The 19,672-nt window shown below is 42.0% G+C and overlaps 1 protein-coding gene across 1 annotated transcript; it reads left to right on the top strand.

Annotated features, from left to right (window-relative positions):
- The first annotated feature begins 17,223 nt into the window (after positions 1-17,223).
- Positions 17,224-19,098, top strand: SPRR1B (small proline rich protein 1B). The gene is made up of 2 exons (XM_036273225.1): positions 17,224-17,286; positions 18,411-19,098. The coding sequence occupies exon 2, from the start codon at positions 18,430-18,432 to the stop codon at positions 18,838-18,840; it is 411 nt and encodes a 136-aa protein (XP_036129118.1). The 5' UTR covers positions 17,224-17,286; positions 18,411-18,429; the 3' UTR covers positions 18,841-19,098.
- Positions 19,099-19,672: the final 574 nt, after the last annotated feature.

Raw genomic sequence — 19,672 nt, 5'->3', positions numbered from 1 at the left:
TCTTCTGAGATGCTGAATAGTTTATAACTTCACCAAATGGTGCTGTGGGTTTGAGGAGCACCTTCTAAACCTTGCTCTGATTATTCCCCGCCCCATTCTGCTCTCTCCACATCCAAAGCAGCAGTACTCAGAACTGCAAACCACCTGCTCTGTCTTGTCCGTGCCTGCAATACTCAGAGAGGTCTACCATCTCCCAGAAGACAGGGGGCAGGGTTGTATCTTCCCAGCCTCATTTAGAAGCTCCTAAGTTGAAGCTTGTCCACTCTCCCATCTGTGAGGTGGAAATCACAAGGGCAGGTGGGAGAACACGACTCCCGTAATCTTCTTACAGGGAAATATAAACATAATATAGAATTAAATATATCTACAAAATATTATCAATATGATATGAATACTACTCTACACAAATTATAAAAACCTATTTCTATGTGTTCCATACTAGTGTAAAATTTTTTATTTAGTTCTAACTAAAATTATTTAAGAAATGCTAAATTCTCTTAAAAATATATTAAACCTAAAATTTCTATCACCTTTCTGGTTCACTTATTTAAGTCTTTGTACCAATTATAAGTAATCATTGCCCTAAGAGAAATATAAAATATTAATAATAATGTTTAATAATGTTTTATATATTAGTTACAGTAAGATCAATGATTCAATTAAAAGTCTGCTGTTTCAGTGGCTGAGGGCAGCAGAAGTTTAATATATGCATGTATCACAGAGAATTTGGATGGCCAGGAGCTCTGTTCCACCAGTCACTCAGGGACTGAGGATCTCCAGCCTGTGTAGACTCATCATCTTCCAGAGTCTCTCTCTTTCCATATTACAATGCCATGTGGACTTGTAGAGAAGAAAATCTTATTCTTAATGAACCGGGCCCAAAGGTGGTGTTCATTGCTTCTGCCCATATTCTAGTGGGCAAGTAAGATTACATGACCCCATCTAGATATTAACACTGTATTGTATACTTGAAATTTGTTAAGAGATTAGATCTTAAGTGTTCTCATCACACACACACACACACACACACACACACACACACACATACACAGGTAATGATGTAAGGTGGTGAATGTGTTTGTGATAATCATTTTACAATGTGTATGTATATAAACCATTATGTTATACATCTTAAATATATACAATTTTTATTCATCAATTATACTTCAATAAACTGGAGAAAAATAAATAAATAACTCTGCCATTAAATATATATATATATTTATACATATATACATATGTACATTTGTATACATATGTATACAAAGTGTATTTGTGTACAAAAATACATATACATTTATACATATATACATATTTATACATATATATATATACACACACACATCTATATATGCATATAAGTGCATTGAGCCTTGAAAAGTATGCCATGCTTGTGTCCAGGAAAGTGAGAACACAAATATCATTGATTCTTCAAATCCTGCTATAGTACACTCTTTTGATCATCAAGTATATATTTGATATATACTTGCTTTCTTTTTTTCTCCTACATACAGCATACCTCCTCCTGAAAATGTCAGCACAAGGGACTAAATTCTTCTTTTTGTCATCCTCAATGTCTGAGTGATTTATAGTATTACCCATTAGGTATTCATGGATCAGGTCTTCACAGACATGATGTGTCAATGTGAAACAGGGCAGAAAAGCTTCAGTAAAAATTTCATGTGGGAAGAATAGAAGTCACTGGTTCATAGAAAATCTGAAATACCACCTATAAGGCATTATGGGGCCTATGCTCCCCTCAAGTCTGCTCTCTGGAAAACAACCCCTAGCCTATTGTTCTCTCTGTCCTGTGGCTATGGCTCATTGCTCACACGGCCACATTGTGAATGCTTAGAGTGTCTTAAGACAAGTCATGAACAACAAGTACGTCTACAGAAACTTGGAAATTTTTATTGAGGTTTTCCTGTCTTGCTTTAAACAACTTGCCAAAACATTAGATTAGCCTTGGGTAAAAATTATATGAAATTATTATTTTGATATAGACATAAATTATTTTTTATAATTTTTCTTTATTGATTTTAGAGAGAAAGGAAAGGAGAGGGAGAGAGATAAAGACACTGATGAGAGAGAACATCAACTGGCTGCCTCCTGCATGTCCCACACTGGGGACTGGGCCCACAACCTGCACGTACTCTGACCGGGAATTGAACCGCTGACCTCTTGGTGCATGGGTTGACACTCAAATGCTGAGCTACACTAGCTGGGCTATAAATTATTTTAATATGTTGATTAAAACAATTGGATAAAAACAATTATGTCAATATCAACTAACAAAACTCTTACCATGTGACAAATGATGCCTGCTAACAGAGCATATCCTAAATAAGTCATTTTACTGTTCACAAAGGATGCTTATACATCCTTTAAAAAAAGACACACTTAAATGGTAATCTTTCCCCTGTATAACAGAATATCTCAAAGATAGGAAGACCTGAGGATTACAGTAAGTTCTGGACACTCAAAGAGGCATCCCTTAGTACACTTACTCTGAGAAAATTGCTCCTACAGACTGAGTAGCTCAAATAGTGTCCACAAAGATGAATGGTTCAATGAACTTATGGAAGCCTGTTACCATGGAACCCTCAGGCACCAGAGGTCCAGTAGAGGACAAAATTCTTCTCCTGACTCCTCTCTGCTTGTCCTTTTACCAATGCCTGCTTCTCTGAAAAAGTTAGTTGGAAGGAGGGCTAAGAGGTTCACTGAGATTTTATAAAATGAGACCAAAAGAAAATCCAAGTTAACACACACTTTTATGCACAAATCTCACATAATCTAAGTGGCTGTTCATGTGTAAATGTGTATGCAGAAATCTGATTTTACAGAGAGGTTACAGAGGAGTGAGAACCCCACACTGTGCAAATCACTAACCCTGACCACTCGTCCTCCTTGAACTCATGGCAGACGGAGGAAACCATTTGCTGTGTTCTTTCCCCTGAGCTTAGATGGGAGCTTTGGTGCTGGACCTGGCACTCTGGGCAGCTGCTAACATTTACAGAAATGGCACCTGGCAGGCATCCTTTCGTTTTTCAGATCTCATCTAACCCCTTCCACCTCCCTATTCACAATTGAAGAAATAGAAGCTGAAGCAGATTGATTCATGGATCAACTGGATGATTTGACACATGGGCTTCATGTAATTAATACTCCTACTCAAGCCCCTCCTAATTTGCCCATTTCTAACTATAAATAATATTAATACTCATTAGAGAAGCTCTAGTTTCTGAAGTGATTCTTCTAGTCTCATACACTCAGTTGAGTCTTTCTGTCTGCCCCATATTCTTCATAGATATACATCCCAAAGGATACGAGGTTGTCCAAAACGGTCTCCTTTGTGTTTCTTTTTCCTGATGTTTCCAAATCTTCTGGAAGGGTGCTAACTGTGGCATACCATCTTTTTTGTTGGGCCATTTCACCAGCCTTTCATAAAATTCTGTTTTGGGTCATGCTATTGACACTGGCTATTTGGATTTCACTTTCCATTAGGCCTGAAACTGCATGACTAGATTCCAAGAATTAAGGGACAGTTCATCGGGAATGTCATCCAAACCCAAATTCAGAGGTGCACCAGGGTTTGCACCTTTTTCTGGAAGCAGCAGCATCTTTCTGGCCTGAATACCTATAGCTTTTGTTTGTCCCAGGAGAGACGTTTGTTCCACTCTCTTGGATGGCTTGTGCCTTCACTCCATCTGATAAAATCAGGGTTGATGATGAGTACAGCTGTGTTACCTAGTGGTTGAACTAGTCACTAGTTCTGTACCTATGCCACCCTACTCTGTATGAATGAGAATGGACTGAGGGGATGGAATTTGGTAGACCAGTATTGCGCTCAGCAATCTGTATCACCACAGTAGCCGAACTTAACAACCCTTCCAAAGGTAGAAATGTTGGGCTTAAAATCAATGACAAATGGAGAGACGGGGAAATAGTGGCTGAGGGAAAAACAATGAATAAACGGAATATACAAAGAGGGAAATCCAACACTGCATTGGTTCCTTGAGAGAGGCTCAGAGCAAAAGGAAGATACTGTCTCTTAGCACCATTATACCAGATGCCCAACAGGATGAAGCCATATGTTTGTTGACTCCTGCTTTTGGAAACTTATAAGGCTAAGTAGAATTCTAAAAACCTGAATAACATCATTCCGAAAAGACCTTTTGGTCATATAACATGATAATAAGCTGGACAAATTGTTAATGACAGAATGTAACTCTAGTAATATGTCAGTATATGTTGACAATTGTTTTCAGGCTACATCTACTACAAAAAATATTATTTCAGATGGAATTTCTGGGAACTCTTCTCTACAGGGCTAACAATGTGATGTACAACTCCAGCAGAATGATCACTCTTGACTATAAACTTTGACAATGAGAGGTCTCTGGTTAAAATGGACAAAATGTAGCAATACAAATATCACCCTCTTGTTATGGATGGAAAACATTTAAGCAGAATAGAAAAAGACCCTGAGTTTTTGATGGAATTAAAGAAGTAGGCATATCGTGGTGGATCCAAATTATCCTGGAGGATGGCCTGACGCTGAGACGAGAGAGGCTGCAGAAGTCTTGATGGCATACTCAGACTGAATTACATCTAAATGTGATTACCACTCTCTAACCCTAGTATAAGGGCCCCAACATTTTAGGTACAAAACATGTATTTTAACTGCACTCAGGTCATCAGTACACAATGTCAGCAATAAGCATGATGAATTAAACAACGTTTGCCCACAAGACAGAAAAGGGCTTTAGGGGACATAGATGTCAATGTAGGCACTATAAAATACAATCTGAATCCCCTCCCTTTCTTTAGACAATGGTCCATTGACCGAGAATCTACCAGACAGGTGTGAGGATAAGGTGCAACCAGGGCTTTGGTGAACTGATGGAAGGAGCTCCTGGCAGTGGGTCTGCCTGAGGGCTCAGGTTCATGGGAGGTAACGCAGGGGTAAAGCAGTGGAAAGGGAAGAGCTATCGATATATCTGAGTTTTAAGGATATTTGAATTTCCCAAGGGCAATGCCTAGTAAGAGATTGTGTACTGAGGTCAACTCTGGGTTAGCAACTTCTGTTTCTTCTTACCATGATCAGAGGTTATGGCTGGCGTGTGAATTCAGGGACTCAGACAAGAAAGACTTCATGTGAGGCAGGGTCTTCAGGGCTGTAACATCATCTCCAACAGAGGCAGTTCATCCTGACTGCCCATCCCCTATGCCATCTACGATCCCCGGCCAACATGGCATCTCAATGCTTCCTCCAAGTGAAAACATCTCGTTTTTAAAGCAGGAATTTTAGCTTTTCTTTCCTCTCCCAGTCCTGGATCCACTGAGAGGTGAACATCGGATGGTTCGCTTATTGTCACCAAATGCTTGGCCTCCCAGAGAGCCAGTAGTGCCTATGGTTCATCTCCATATCCACTTAGGAAACTAAAATGCTCAAGAGAATTAAGCTGAGCTAAAGATTAGGGTCCTGTGGAAGAGGCGTGATTTTTCTGATCCCAGAAGCTCAGCAGTCCCCCCTGATTTAACTCATAACCATCCGAAAAGCCTCTTTGCTGCCCAAAGCATCCTTGCCACAAAGAATGTGCAGTGGGGGCAACCCAGGTGACACTTGTCAAATAGTCACATACTATTGTCAAATAGTAAGTCTCAAAAAAAAGTTAAGCCAGAGATTTTTATTATAAAAGCTGGACATAAGCTAGAGTGGCCTTAAAAAAAAAATTCCTACATTTTAAGGTAAGACTCTTTTTCTGTATAAAAATTTAATTGGCCAAGACTTCCCACTGTCACAAGAACCAGACACCTTAAACATTTCTGTACACCAAGTGAGACTCCCTACTTGGAACTTCTTACTATTCACCTAATGGTATTTTATTTGATTAGGATCTCTTAACATTTTAAAGATATATTTATTTTAAATTCAATTGCTGTTTGCATTTACAGGTACTAAAGTAGATCTTTTGTAATTCTCCTTTAGATTACAGATGTGGAAATTGGGTAAGAATAGAGAAATGATTTCTGTAAAGATAGCTATTAAATTAACAGGAGTATATGAGCTGGATTTCATATCCAGGACACTTCTAGTGATATTTTAATTATTACTCTAACTTCATTGAGAATTTTCAGTATCAAAGGCATTGCACTAGGCAATTTGAATGATCGAAAGTTAAATTTTTCTTTGCTTCATGACCCCATGACTCTGATCCGTAGAACATAAAACATGGTGGTAATTTGCAAACATACTACAAGGAAAGGGAGTAAGAGAGAGGGTAGGGCAGGTATTGTGCTCCGGCAAATGAGGAAGGTGACTTGGATCTGGCAGCGAGTGTCTGGGAGGGGAGCCATGATGGGAGAGCATGTGGAGTAGCAGCAACAGAATGGACAGCCTTCCAGAAAGCATGCACAGGGAGGACGGTGTGAACAGAGGGTCAGAGGTGGAATCAGGGGCTCAGGGCAGGTTGGTGTACAGTTTGCCTATGAGAGCTATGTGGTGGACTTGAGAGGGTAGACTTGAGACTTTTGACTTGAACATCTTTCAAGATTATTAAAAACCTGGGACTTCAATCAGTCCTGGGAGCCAACATTGTGTTGTGTTTCCGATGTAGATTTCCATAATAACCAGGAAGAAAGGACGGATAGATCAGGTCTTCACTCCTGTGGAGTAAAGCACTTTTAAGCTTCTCTCCTTGAAAGCACACAAGAATCACCAAAGTTTCCACTGATTCAGGGAAACAGCAGGAAAGAAAAGAGAGGTTCTCACATTTGAAGTAGAATGAAATAAAAAATATTTATCATTGAATGTGTCAGGGTCAACTTTTCTGTCTCTAGGTCCAGCCTCCTTTGAAGCATGAATTCCCACCAGCAGTAGTAGCCCTGCACCCCCACCTCCCAGCTTCAGCAGCAACAGGTGAAACAGCCCTGCCAGCCTCCACCCCAAGAACCATTCTTTCCCATAACCAAGGAGTCATGCCACACCAAGGTTTCTCAGCCTGGCCACACCAAGGCACAAGAGCTGAGTCACCCTAAGATTCCAGGTTACCACTGGCCCATCCCAGCAGAAGATCAAGCAAAAGTAATGTGTTCCACAGCCGAGCTCTTGAGGAGCTGACCACTGGATGCCGAACACATTCCCTTCTGTGTCTTAATTGTCTGCAGATCTTATAATCAGTATGTTCTCACCCTAGTCACAATCTCGTTCCTATTTGCATCTAAAACTATGTGCTATGAAGCCTTACTCACTTTTGAGGTCCCCTGAGCCTCTAAATGAAGCAGGGGTCTTAATGGCTTTGTTGGTGTTCAGCTGCTCAAGGTTCATCTGAAGAGGGAATCTGAATGGAAAAAAAAAAAATGCATGTTTCCTGCTCTGCCTCCATTAAATCACATTAAAGTCCTCTCCTGACTGTATGCATCACTGGGTGACTCTGTCCCATTCCTTGCAATTCCATCATGAGTAGAACCTGTCATCAGAGAGGAGTTGGTGTAGATATCATCTATCTGTTCCAGTATAATGTGTTTCCATGAGTGGGTGTGATTACATTTAGGGGGCATCTCGGGAATGACAATGGCTATTGTGTAATGGAACCCAGACCCTGTCACTCTGGGCAGCCACACCTGGAGCAGGGCTCTCCCCTGGCACTGGACTGAGTCATTCCTCAGTTACATGGGGTCTGCTCCCAGCCGCCTCTGATCCCGAGGTCCCTGTCCTCAAGGTTCCTGCTTATTCCCAAAAACATCACTGCTACATACTTGAGCCTAAGTAGTCTAGTTTTCTTTACCGATTTGACTCACAGGAATAGATTTATCCAGTGACTTAAAACTGGAAGTGAGTTTTAGGCAGGGATTAGGGATACATAATCCAGACAAGGTGAGCAATCAAACCCAGCGCCGGGAAAGAACTGGTCATTAAGTTATAAAATGTACTGAGTAAAACAAGATTTAAGAGCATCTGGTATAATCATTCCATTTTTCAAGTAACAAAAATTATATCAAAATGTTAGATTAACCCAGAAATTATGTTTTGCATCACACCCAGAGCTCAGTTCCCCAGAACCCCACCCCTCACTTTCTTCTGCAGCCTCGTCCTGCTGAGTTCAGGAGTGCCCAGCAGGGCTGCAGGGCTGTGTTGAGTAGGTTGGGATATTAGAGAGCTGTTTCCAGCAGCAGAAAAGACACCATCAAGTTTCAGAAGGGCTACAGGAGTCCTTGAGGAATAAACTTCGTCTTACGATAGGATGCATGGTCCATAACATCAAGGAGTGTGAGAAAGGTGAAAGGTACTGAAAACCCAAACAAGTTTTGCAAGAATTCCAGATGTTTGGAAACTTGTAAGACAGAAGTTATCCAACAAGTCACTACAAGGTGATGAGTAGTTGTCAAACCGGCAGGAGGAAATGACATGTCTTGGGGCTGTGGCATGCACATGTGACATGACTTCATAGTCCTGCTGATTTCAAGGGTGGAAGAGTCTAGAGATAACTCTGGGTCACTCACAATTAGATAGGCTGATCCTGAATGGGGAAATGAGCTCTATAATATACAGATTTTCTGAATCTAGTTTAAACAGCTTAAAGAAAAATTTGGCAGAAAAGAATCAAAATGTTTAAAGTTCTATCTGACTCTTGAACCATCATTTTGTTCTAGAAATTTATTTTTAGGAAATATACATGCATGTACACAAATATTTTATAATACATGGGGATATTTGTTTCAGCACTGTATCTAAGATAAAAAAGTTGATAATACTTAAATGCATATCCATAGATAAAGTAATAATTGATGAGATGTCTGAGTTGGGATTATACTGCAGCCACTAAAAAGATTGTTGTAGAAGAATGATTAGTCTTATTGGAAAGTGTTCAGATCATATTATTACAAAAGCAGATACTAAACAATAAAAGCAAAAACCATCTTTTTAATAACGGATTGTGTGTATGGGTATATAGAAAAAATATTCTGACACTAAATTAAGCAAAATGTTACTATGGCTATTTAAGTTATAAGTTGGTGTTCATTTTTTTAAAGCTCTGTTTTCCACTTTAAGCATTATGTAATGCTATTTGATTTTTGTAGAACATTTAATCATGATATTAGAAAACATAGAAGTCAGTGAACATGTTGCTGACTAGAGGACACGTATGTCCTGCCCATTCAGAACATTCCTGAGGCTCTGCAGCAGGTCCCATTTCAGCAGCTCAAGGGTGGGGGATTCCACATCCTGATTGGGGCAGCCCATGTGTCTCTTCTCTCCACACAGCTCCATCCCAGTTCTTGATCTTCTGGTAGGGACACTGGACACTCTAATACTCCACTCACACTCACAGCCCAAGGGCCTCAAATCCTGCCCACTGACTGACAGCTGAAGCCACCTAAGGGTTAAAAGAGGAGTTGTCCCCTTCTTGTCTCAACTTCTTGTCTTACCTCAGTTCTTCTCATCCTCTGTGACTTGGCAAACGTATCCCTGAGTTGGCTGGAAGTTTAGAGAGTAAATACTGCTTCTCATGAGAAACTTGAAGTTCAAACTATGTACAGTTTGGAAAAATTCACATTCACATCCTAAGAGCTGATTGAACTTGTGCAGATAAAGAAACGCACGTTCGTTTCTCTTCGTTTTTTCATTTCTTTTTTTAACACCTTCATTTATTTATTTTCTTCCTACTGGAACCATGACCTCCATAATTTCTAAAAGAAAGAATTCCTCTGGTTCTGATAGTAAGTGATGATTGAGAGAGTTCCCTGAACTTTCTTATTTCTGACTCAGAAGTCTCATGGTGGGCCTAGGGCAGCCACTTTTCTCATCTATTCATGCCACACCTCTACTTAATTTTCTCAATTCTCTCCCCTCTCTCTGCCTGTTCTCTATAATGCTCTGGATCCTACAACCCTCCCCACTCCTGCCACCCCCACTTCCCCGGAACCCAGTGGCCTACCTGGACTTTAGGTCTTATCAGGCCCTCTGGCCCTTGACACAGTTGTCGGGTGGGCTGCAGCCTATGTCCCTGCGTGTCCTGCTCCATGACGCTCGTCACACCCATGATCGCTGCATCACATCTGACTTCCCCATTCTGTGAGCACCATGAGGGCAGGGACCCTCTCTGTCCTGTTCAGGGCTATAGCTCAGAGCCCAGCCTGCCACCTATCAAATAGTAGGAGCTTATCTACTGTCTTCTGAGATGCTAAGTGGTTTATACCTTCACCAAATGATGCTGTGGGTTTGAGGGGAACTTTCTGAACCTCACTCTGGACCCAGATCATTCCTGATCCTTCCCCACCCCATTCTGTTCTCTTTGTGTCTAAAGCAGCAAAACTTGGAACTGCAAACCCCCTGATCTGTTCTCCTTGTGCCTGCAATACTTTGGAAAAATGGGTGCTGTACCTTCCAGAAAACAGATAGAAATGTGACAGTGGAATTATTCCCTCCAAATCTGATTGAGAGGCTCCCCAATTGGACTCTGTCCATGACCTATGTAAATATCATGACTGCAATAGAGGTTCAGGAACAGAAAACCCCACATTACTTTTCTAGTGAAAAAATTATAACAAAAATCACAGAATTTGCTAGAGGCATGGAACATTAAATGTAATTATCAAAAGTACACTCGTCTTTGTTTTTGTGATATATACTTTGCAGTTTTATTTTCCTACAACTGTTTTTTTTTGTGTGTGTGTGTGTGTGTTTGTTTGTTTTTTGTATGGTAGAATGCCGGCAATCAGCATTTTTAAAAATTATTTTTATTAATTTGTTTTTTGTTACAGATGTTTCTCCTTTCCCCCCATTGACACCCTCCCCCCTCTAACTCCCCCCCCACCTCATCCCCAGCTTTGTTGTTTATGTCCACTGGTTATGCATACATGAATATAAGTTCTGTGGTTTATCTCTTCTCCCACAACACCCCCTCTTCTGAGGTTTGTCAGTCTGTACCCTACCTCTATGTCTCTGGGTCAATTTTGTTCATCAGTTTGTTTAGTTCATTATATTCCACAAATAAGTGAGATCATGTGATATTTGTCTTTCTATGCTTGGCTTGTTTCACTTAGCATAATACTCTCCAGGTCCCTCCATGTCGTCTCAAAGAATAAGAGGTCTTTCTTTCTTACAGCTGCATAGTACTCCATTGTGTATATGTACCACAACTTTTTTATTCACTCATCTACTGATGGACTCTTGGGTTGTTTCCAGATCTTAGCTATTGTAAATAGTGCTGCAATGAACATAGCGGTACATACATTCTTTTTGATTGGTGTTTCAGGCTTCTTAGGGTATATTCCTAGTAGTGGGATCACTGGGTCAAATGGAAGTTCAATTTTTAACTTTTTGAGGAAACACCATAGTGTTTTCCATAGTGGCTGTACCTGTCTGCATTCCCACTAGCAGTGTACTAGAGTCCCCTTTTCTCCACACCCCACAACATTTTTTTTAAATGCACATTTTTTCATTAAAATTAACAAAACTCAAAGTCTATGGGCATTTTCTTATAAATATGTTAATTATGATACTTTTATCATGCAATTTCTACTTGGATATACTACTTTAAAAATGTATTGGAAAGCAGAACTGTAATTCCTATCATAATTTTTTATTTATTTAATATCTCTTACCACATCCTAGTATGCAATGTTCCTACCACTAAAACAAATAAACAAATAATAATCAAATAAAACTTATTTGTGTCATATGTATTTATCAAGGAAGATTTCCTTCTGAGACAAAAATCCCTAAAATGTCCATAACATCATACAATTTGTTTTTCATATATAAACCCTATTACAATGTGGGTTGGCAGGAACTCAGACTCCATCCCCTCCATGCCTTATAAACTTCCGGGCCACCCTTCCTCTGTATTCTTCTAAGCAGACATAGAAAGTGGGGGAGAAGGCAGGCTTGCTCTTAACCCCATAGATAAAGACGATCTGCATTTCCAATGACATCCCATTGGCTAGATGTCAGTCACATGGTCCCACACAACTTCACATGACTGTTTGCCCCCAAAATCAGAGACCACACTATTGGGAGGCCTGCACATCTCTTTGCAGTTCAGCCTTGAGGTTGCCAAGTATCTATTTGCTTTCTTCTTTCTATAGTCACACTCATCTCTTCCCTCATGAGAGACAACTCAAGGTCCAATACAGTCATTGCAACCACTTTAAAGTCCAGGATCTCTGGGTAATACACAGTTCTCTCCCTCATATTCTTTCCATGCAAAACCTCTCTTCTTGATCCAGCAAACGAGAAAATACAAAGGTCAGTCCTTCCACCCCTCCCACACTCCAATGTGCAATTGTGGAGCAGGGACAGAATAACTGCAGGAGAAACTTCCCCATGGAAAAAGGAGAAGAAAAGGAGATAGCCAATATCATTCCACAGGCATTCCAAAATACCACTGAGCAGGCATGCTGAAGTCCACCCTCTTCTCAGGGATGATACCAGTTCATTGCTATGTCATGGGCTTCACTCTCCAGAAGCAGTCTTGGCTTCTGGGGGTTCTTCCTTTCTCATTAGACTCTCTGGAAGTGGATGTATGTCTTTCTCTGGTGCAGTGCAGGTTACGCTGCTCTTTCTGATTTAATATAGTTTTAAGGCTCTTTGAAACACAGCTTTTGTAGTCTGGGCTCATGGTTTCTTAGGCAAAACAGTTCCATAAAAAATTTGGCAGACTTCTGATTTTTTCCAGGCAACCCCCTTGGTAGTAACTCTATTCAAAGAGCTTTCCTGACCTAATTCTCAAGCCATGCTAATTTATTTGCCTCTTTCCTCCCATTTTCCTTTTTTCTACATGGACTGCAACTGCCCTAATGCTCTCTGGAATAGCATGGTTAGGAAGACTATTCCTTTAATCTCATCTTTGCTGCAGGCATTTGTCTTAAGACCTTTGTTTCTTCAGTTTCATGTCTTTGTGTTCAGATTTAAAAGTAGTCAACTTTTCCTACCAAATTTCTGTACTCTAATAATTCCTTTTCTTTCTAATTGCAAATTGGCCCATTTCCTTCACAAACTTAATATTTTGCCAAAGGAAGTCAATAGTAGCTAACATTCACCAAATTTCTGCATTTTTTTTTTTATTCCTCACCCAAGGATGTGTTTATTGATCTTAGAGAGAGGAAGGGAGAGAGAAAGAGAGAGAGTGAGAAAAAAAGAGAGAGAAACATCAATTAGTTGCCTCTCATATGCACCCCAACAGGGGACTGAACCCACAACCTAGGTCTGTGCTCTGAATGGGAATCAAATCCGCAATCTTTTTGGTGTAGGGGACAATGCTTCTACCAGCTGAGTTACCCAGCATGGGCTAGTCACTTCATACATATATATATGGGCTTATTGAGCAAATAGTCTGCTTTTCAAGTAACAGTTAACAATTTTACTAACTGAACGTTTAACACAATGACATTTAGGTGGGTGCGGAGGAAAAGTAAAGCAGGGGTGTCCTAGTGTCCAGTAATGCAAGGAGCCCTCTATTCTGAACACATATGAAGCTAATATTGCTGATAAACACACACACACAGACAAAAGAAAATACACAATGTGGGGGTGGTGAAACCAGGTATGTGGACAATTGCCCCACTGGCTGATAACCAAAGAAAGAGGCTGTGGTGAGTTCTGGGCCAAGATTTAAGGTAGGAAACCACAGAGAGCTTTCACTGGGCCCTTTGTAACCAGGAAGATAAGACAGGTGCCATTTGGTTAGTAGTAAAAGGTATGTTAGGGTAGTTTTCCCCAATATTCAATTACTCTCACACCAGCACCCCTATTTTACCACAACCTCATATACATGTACAGCAATATTTACTTAATATATTTCTTTAACATCACTTTATAGCAGAAGATATTTTTGCAAAAATCCCAAGTATACATTTACCAAATTAGAGTAACTCATTGGTATTCTTATCACACATGACAAACTAAAGCCTGCTAAAAGAGCATTTCCTGTCTTCAAACGCTTCTCTTATGTGACTTTGATCCACTCTTGTAGGTAACCCTTCCTCTGTAGAGTAGAAATGTTTAAGGAAGCCCATGGAATGTAAGTGTCATTTGGGTGCCTGAAGAAACATTCCTTGGTGCATCTTGTTCTGAGCTGATTGCTGCTGCCGACTGAAGACGCGCCATGGAAAAGAAAGGTCTGTCCTTGTACCGGTGATGGCTAACAGCAGAAAGAGAAAGTAGAGGACAAACTTACTTTCCTGTAGCCCTTGCCTCTCTTGAACTTACTCTCTCCTCAACCACAGTGTCGCTGGAACATGCCAGGCAGGCTCTGGCCTTGGAGCATTTGCATCGGATACTCTCTTGACCTAGAACTGTTTGCACAGATATCCTAATACCTAACTTTTCACCTCCCCAAATCTGTTAAAACATCACACTCTCAGTGAGGGCACATGACCCCCACTTCTTTGGTGCTCTCCACTGTTTACACAGGTATTACTTTTTTCATAGCATTTACATAATTTATATATTCATCATGTCTCTTTGTTGTTTATTTCCATCCTCCCCTATAGTATATAAAGTCCACAAGGTCAAAGGTCTTTGTTAGTGTTCATTGACAAACCCCAAGTGTCTAGAACCTGGCTTATTGTAGGAGCTCAAGAATCAGTCAAATGAATGAATTGGAGGAGTTCCTTTGATCTAGAGTTGGAGACTCCTCAAACTGTTCCTCTGTGAACAGCAATTTGTTGAAACTACAAGGTTAGACAAGTCCTCCAGTGCTGAGCCCATTCCAGTGGAGAGAATCTAGGGCATGTCATTACCTGACACTCCCTGACTTGTCCTTGCAGATCACTTGAAAAGTAACTAATCCTGCTCAACTTTAGGATGGTCCACCTCCCTCCTGAAGGCTGCAATCTCCCATGTGGCTGAGCCTCAGTTCTTGAGATTCACATCTATTTTGGAGCAATCAGATTGTGGTTTGCAACTGAAAAATAAGATGTTTTTGTGCTTTTTCTCATGTAGTGAGAAGTGTAGAACTCTTTGCCTGGAGAAGAAGGCAGAAGGAAGTGTTTATCCATAGCCTCCTGTCACTCCCATTCACCAGCATTTGTCCAGTCTGGCTCCATGTGCGCTAACTCTCCCACACTTCTGGACTGCGCACGCAGCAATGCCTTGTTCTATGGGTACCTTGCACATTCGTGTCATAGATGCTTTGGGTCAGAAAGGAAAAGAAGGATCTTGCACAAAGCCTACAATGAGAGGGCCACATGGTGGTGTGTATTAACAGGAGTCTAGTACAGTTAACTAGTAAGACTAAGAAAGGTCAGGCTTCACAATAAGAAAATTAGCAGCATCCTATCATTCTGACATGTCAGAGGGCATCAGTGTGAATGTCAGAGGTATGTGGGGAGATGTTAGTAGCAATCAGAAGCCATATATATGGCTTCCAGCAAATTCACTGGCCAATCCAGCATTACAGGTGAAGAAACTGAGCTTCTGTGCATAGTGTAAAAGGGTGTAATACCCAACTATTCACTGTACTATAGACAAAAATGCAGTAGAGTCAAGAATAAATTAAGATACTAGAAAGGAAAAGGTGTTAGCTTGAGGAAAAGATGCACAAGTCAGATAGGTGCATCAGGTCAAATTAGAGAGTATTGAATGGCAGTCCCCACCCCTTGATAACCAAGGATGTGGGTCCAGGAAAGGCATGAGAGGCAGGAGTAAAGCCTCAGAGCTGAAGATCAGGTCAGCCAGATCCATGGCTGTGCCATGGAGGACCAAGAGCAAGAAGCAAGTTGCCCTATGTTTGAGTATTCCACCAGATTAGCAGCAAGGCATGCTTGGAATTTTCTTTGCAGGGTCTTTAGAGATGGGGTTTGGGTGAGGAGAGGCTTATATGCAAACCTAGAAGAGAGCTACATTGAGCAAGAGACCTTAAACTCAAGCACGGTGGTAGCAGCAGCCCAGCCCAGCGGGGAGTGCTGCTTAAACTCTAGAAGGGAAACAGATGGGTGGTGATGGTAGCAGAAACATCTGTTTCTGCTGAACCCTTACTCTTAATCTCAGCTCACACCGTGTGGCTTGTCACAAAGGAGTGTTTCTCTTATAAGAAACGTCCTCGATATTCTCAAAGCAGCCCCTGGTGTCTCATAACAAATAACGACATTGATTCATTCATCTGTTCTGTAACTGTCATTCCACTGAGCAATGACTACACACCAAAAACTGAGCAGGGATGGAGAATAGAATAATCACTAGGAGGCCAGTGGGATAAGCTCCTGGTGGTGGCTGGCTGATCCTGGGCTCCAGTTCAGGGGAGGTGACCCAGTTGTGGAACCAGCAGGCAATCCACAACATTTAGGTGAGCAAAGTTAAACACTTGGGTTTGAAGATTGATTTGGATTTTCCAAAGACCCCAGCTTGTAATAGATAGTGTATTAAAGTGGGCCTGGATTAGTGACCTCATTTCCATTTTATCTTGCTATAAAGGATCAAGGAGTCCCAGGCCCCATGTCCCTGTGTTTCCCCCAGGAAGGGATCCCCATGGGAGACAGTGTCTTTAGGGTCCACTGGCACATTAGACAGAACAAGTGGATGGGTAAAAGGACCGGGTTCCTTGGGGCTGCTGAACCTGATTGTCTTTTCCAGGTTTCCACTGATTGGGGTCCCCATCACTGATCGGGGTCCCCATGTCCTATCTTCTATTGTGAAGGATTTTTAGGGCCCAAAGAAACATTTGAGCCTTGCCTCTCCCCTCCCAGACCTGGGTACACTTAGGAATGTATAAATGAAACTATTACGTTTTTCCACCTGGAAAAGTTCATGCCACCAAGCTGTTGGCCTTCCAGGAGAACCAGAAACAACTATTTATTTCCACATCCACTTCCAGTACTAAGCAGCTCACCAGGCCTGGTCTGTGCCAAGGATTAGGGCCCCAGGAAACAGGGCTGTTTCTGGGTCCAGCAACCCTGGTACTTCTCCTTCCTCTTATCTTTTAGCACACACCATCCTCACCTTAAACGCTCCCTTTGGGTGTAAAGGACCCTCAGTGGGACTAAAGCCCAGATGACATCATTGTCAGACAGCAAGTGCCAAAAAAATGTCAAGTGGGTGGTTCACCGCAAAAACTGAACCAACAGGTAGATGAGGCGACTGGAGTGAATCATGTTTCGCAGGCAGAGAATTAAGACATAGCAGTTCCAAAAAAAAATTCCCATTTCCTTGAGACAGGTTTCGATCACTATAAAAAGCTAGTTAACTGGGACACTACACCAGATCTGAGTGACCACACAGCCTGCTCTGCTCTGCACACCAGGCGACTCTCTTTCCTTGGAACGTTTTACCCTTTACTTAAGGTATTTTCGTTTTTGGTGGGGGGACCTCCTTGGTACTCTTGCTATCTTTCCCTCCACTATTGAAGTTCAGTTATCAGAGTTACAAGCTCTAGGAATAGCTCTGTTGTAAAAGTAATCATAGTTTGCGCTTGAGGAGATGGATGTAAGGCGTCATCAATTCTGTCCCATCAGTTTTTGTTGTCAGCGAGAAGAGGATGGGCTAATGTAAGACCTCCAGTCAGCAGGAGAATTCCTGCTAACTTGCTAACTTACAGTTCGTAGAACTTATAGTGACATTATAATTATTTCTTTATTTATAACCTTAATACAGAGAATTTTATTCCTTCACCAGATTGTTTTATGAGAATTTATTATGTTGGTACTTTGCTAAAAAAAATATTTAGACAATAGAGAATTTATTCCATGAAACTACAATTTATACAAAAATAAATAAATAAATAAGACGTGGACAAGAAAGTTAAAGTACCATGTAGAAAGTCACCCGCATAAAGCAGTAAGGACAAGCAAAGTGCTGTGCACTTTGGGGACAGGGGTGATTTCTAGAAGGTTAGCTCTAGCAATTCCTCCCAAAGGTACCATTTTAGGCCATCTGTGAGCCATGGTGGTTGGGCAGTATTTGAACGAGTAGATTGAAGGAAACAGTAGAGGCAGAGTAGGGTGTGAGCGAGGCTAGAGGAGGGATCATGTGGGGCTCTGGAGAAATCAGTAGTGATCTTATAGGTGATACACCTTTCTATTATCAGAAATGTGTGGGTGGGCTGAAGTTACTGGGTTTTTCTTTTTTTTTCCCCAAATAATAGCATCACATTTCCATGTGATCCAATATTGTGCTCTCACATTTCTTCCAGGAGCCTGTGGTTGTGTGTTGTGTTGTGTTGTGTTGTGTTGTGTTGTGTTGTGTTGTGTTGTTAACTGGGGTTTAAGATGTGCCAGGAAGACAGAGAGCACTGGGAGAGGCCTGAGTAGAGTAGAGCAAATTATCTTTCATTGCCCCTGTTCAAAGGCTCAGAGATTATCGAGTTGTTCTTAGTGGTACAGAGAGAAAGAGAACATTTGCTTCTTAGGAGACCTGAACTGGCTTCTTCCCAAGTTGATCCCTGTTTCACCATCTGTTCTGTCTCTAGGTCCAGCCTCCTTTGAACCATGAGTTCCCACCAGCAGAAGCAGCCCTGCACCGCACCCCCTCAGCTGCAGCAGCAGCAGGTGAAGCAGCCCTGCCAGCCCCCAGCCCAGGAACCATGTGTCCCCCAAACCAAGGAGCCCTGCCAACCCAAGGTTCCAGAGCCCTGCCAACCCAAGGTTCCTGAGCCATGCCACCCCAAGGTTCCTGAGCCCTGCCAACCCAAGGTTCCTGAGCCATGTCACCCCAAGGTTCCAGAGCCCTGCCAACCCAAGGTTCCTGAGCCATGTCACCCCAAGGTTCCAGAGCCTTGCCAACCCAAGGTTCCTGAGCCCTGCCAACCCAAGGTTCCAGTGCCGTGTCAACCCGCAGTGCCAGAGCCATGTCCTTCAACAGTCATTCCGGCCCCAGTTCAGCAGACCAAGCAGAAGTGAGGTGGTCCGTGTGCTTGAGGAACCAACCACCAAATGCTGAATCCCCTCTCCATTCTGCTGGAGTCCCCTTTGCCTTGCATTCAGCATGCTGTCACAATCCTCCCTCATTTCACCCTAGAAATACGTGCTATGAAGCTTCCTTCCCAAACACTCTGGGCCTCTGAGCTTCTGAATGAGGTTGAGGGTCTTAACACCTTAGAACCTTCGTTTTCAGCTGCTCAGGATTCCTCTGAAGAGGGACTTAAGGTGAAAACATGTGGACCAGCTCTGTTCTTCCCCCATTAAATGCACTTTCAATTTCACTCCTGAGTGTGTGTGTCGTGGTCTGACTCAGTGTCTTCATTCCTTTTCCTTGTGAAATAGGACCTGTTCACAGACAGGTTGGTGAGGAGAGGCTTCATTCAGAGTCTTTGGATGCTGGTACTAGGTGGGTGGAGATTTCCCCCAATGACTTTTCTTGGGCTGGCAATGGGAGCTTGTACAATGCCACCCAGAGGCTGTTCCTTGGGCGCCCGAGGCTGGAGCAGGGCTCTCTTCTTGCAACTCAGTGAGTCACACTGCAGTCTAGTTGGCGCTGCCTGCACTGGCTCTGCTTCTGCCTCTCACCCTGGGTGCCCCGCCCATCATCCTGGCTTTCAGATGGCTGACTTATCCAGCCAATGTCCATTCATTTCAGGAGATGTTGTTCTTACATATGTGAATCTGCTTCTCCTCCCTCATTTTCTTTCTGATCCCTGTGACTCAGTTTCTCAAACACACACAAGGACTCACAGCCTCCATATTTATCTCAGTCCATTCTCCCCTTCACTGAGTGCCCACTCTGCCAGGAAGG

Source organism: Molossus molossus, unplaced genomic scaffold, assembly GCF_014108415.1.
Source record: "Molossus molossus isolate mMolMol1 unplaced genomic scaffold, mMolMol1.p scaffold_m16_p_20, whole genome shotgun sequence".
NCBI lineage: Eukaryota > Metazoa > Chordata > Mammalia > Chiroptera > Molossidae > Molossus > Molossus molossus.
Note: the sequence above shows the minus strand (reverse complement) of the source record. Positions and strands in the feature narration are given on the sequence as shown.

Excerpts from the sequence above, each read along its gene's own strand:
- SPRR1B (XM_036273225.1), top strand. The coding sequence starts at position 18,430 with ATGAGTTCCCACCAGCAGAAGCAGCCCTGCACCGCACCCCCTCAGCTG.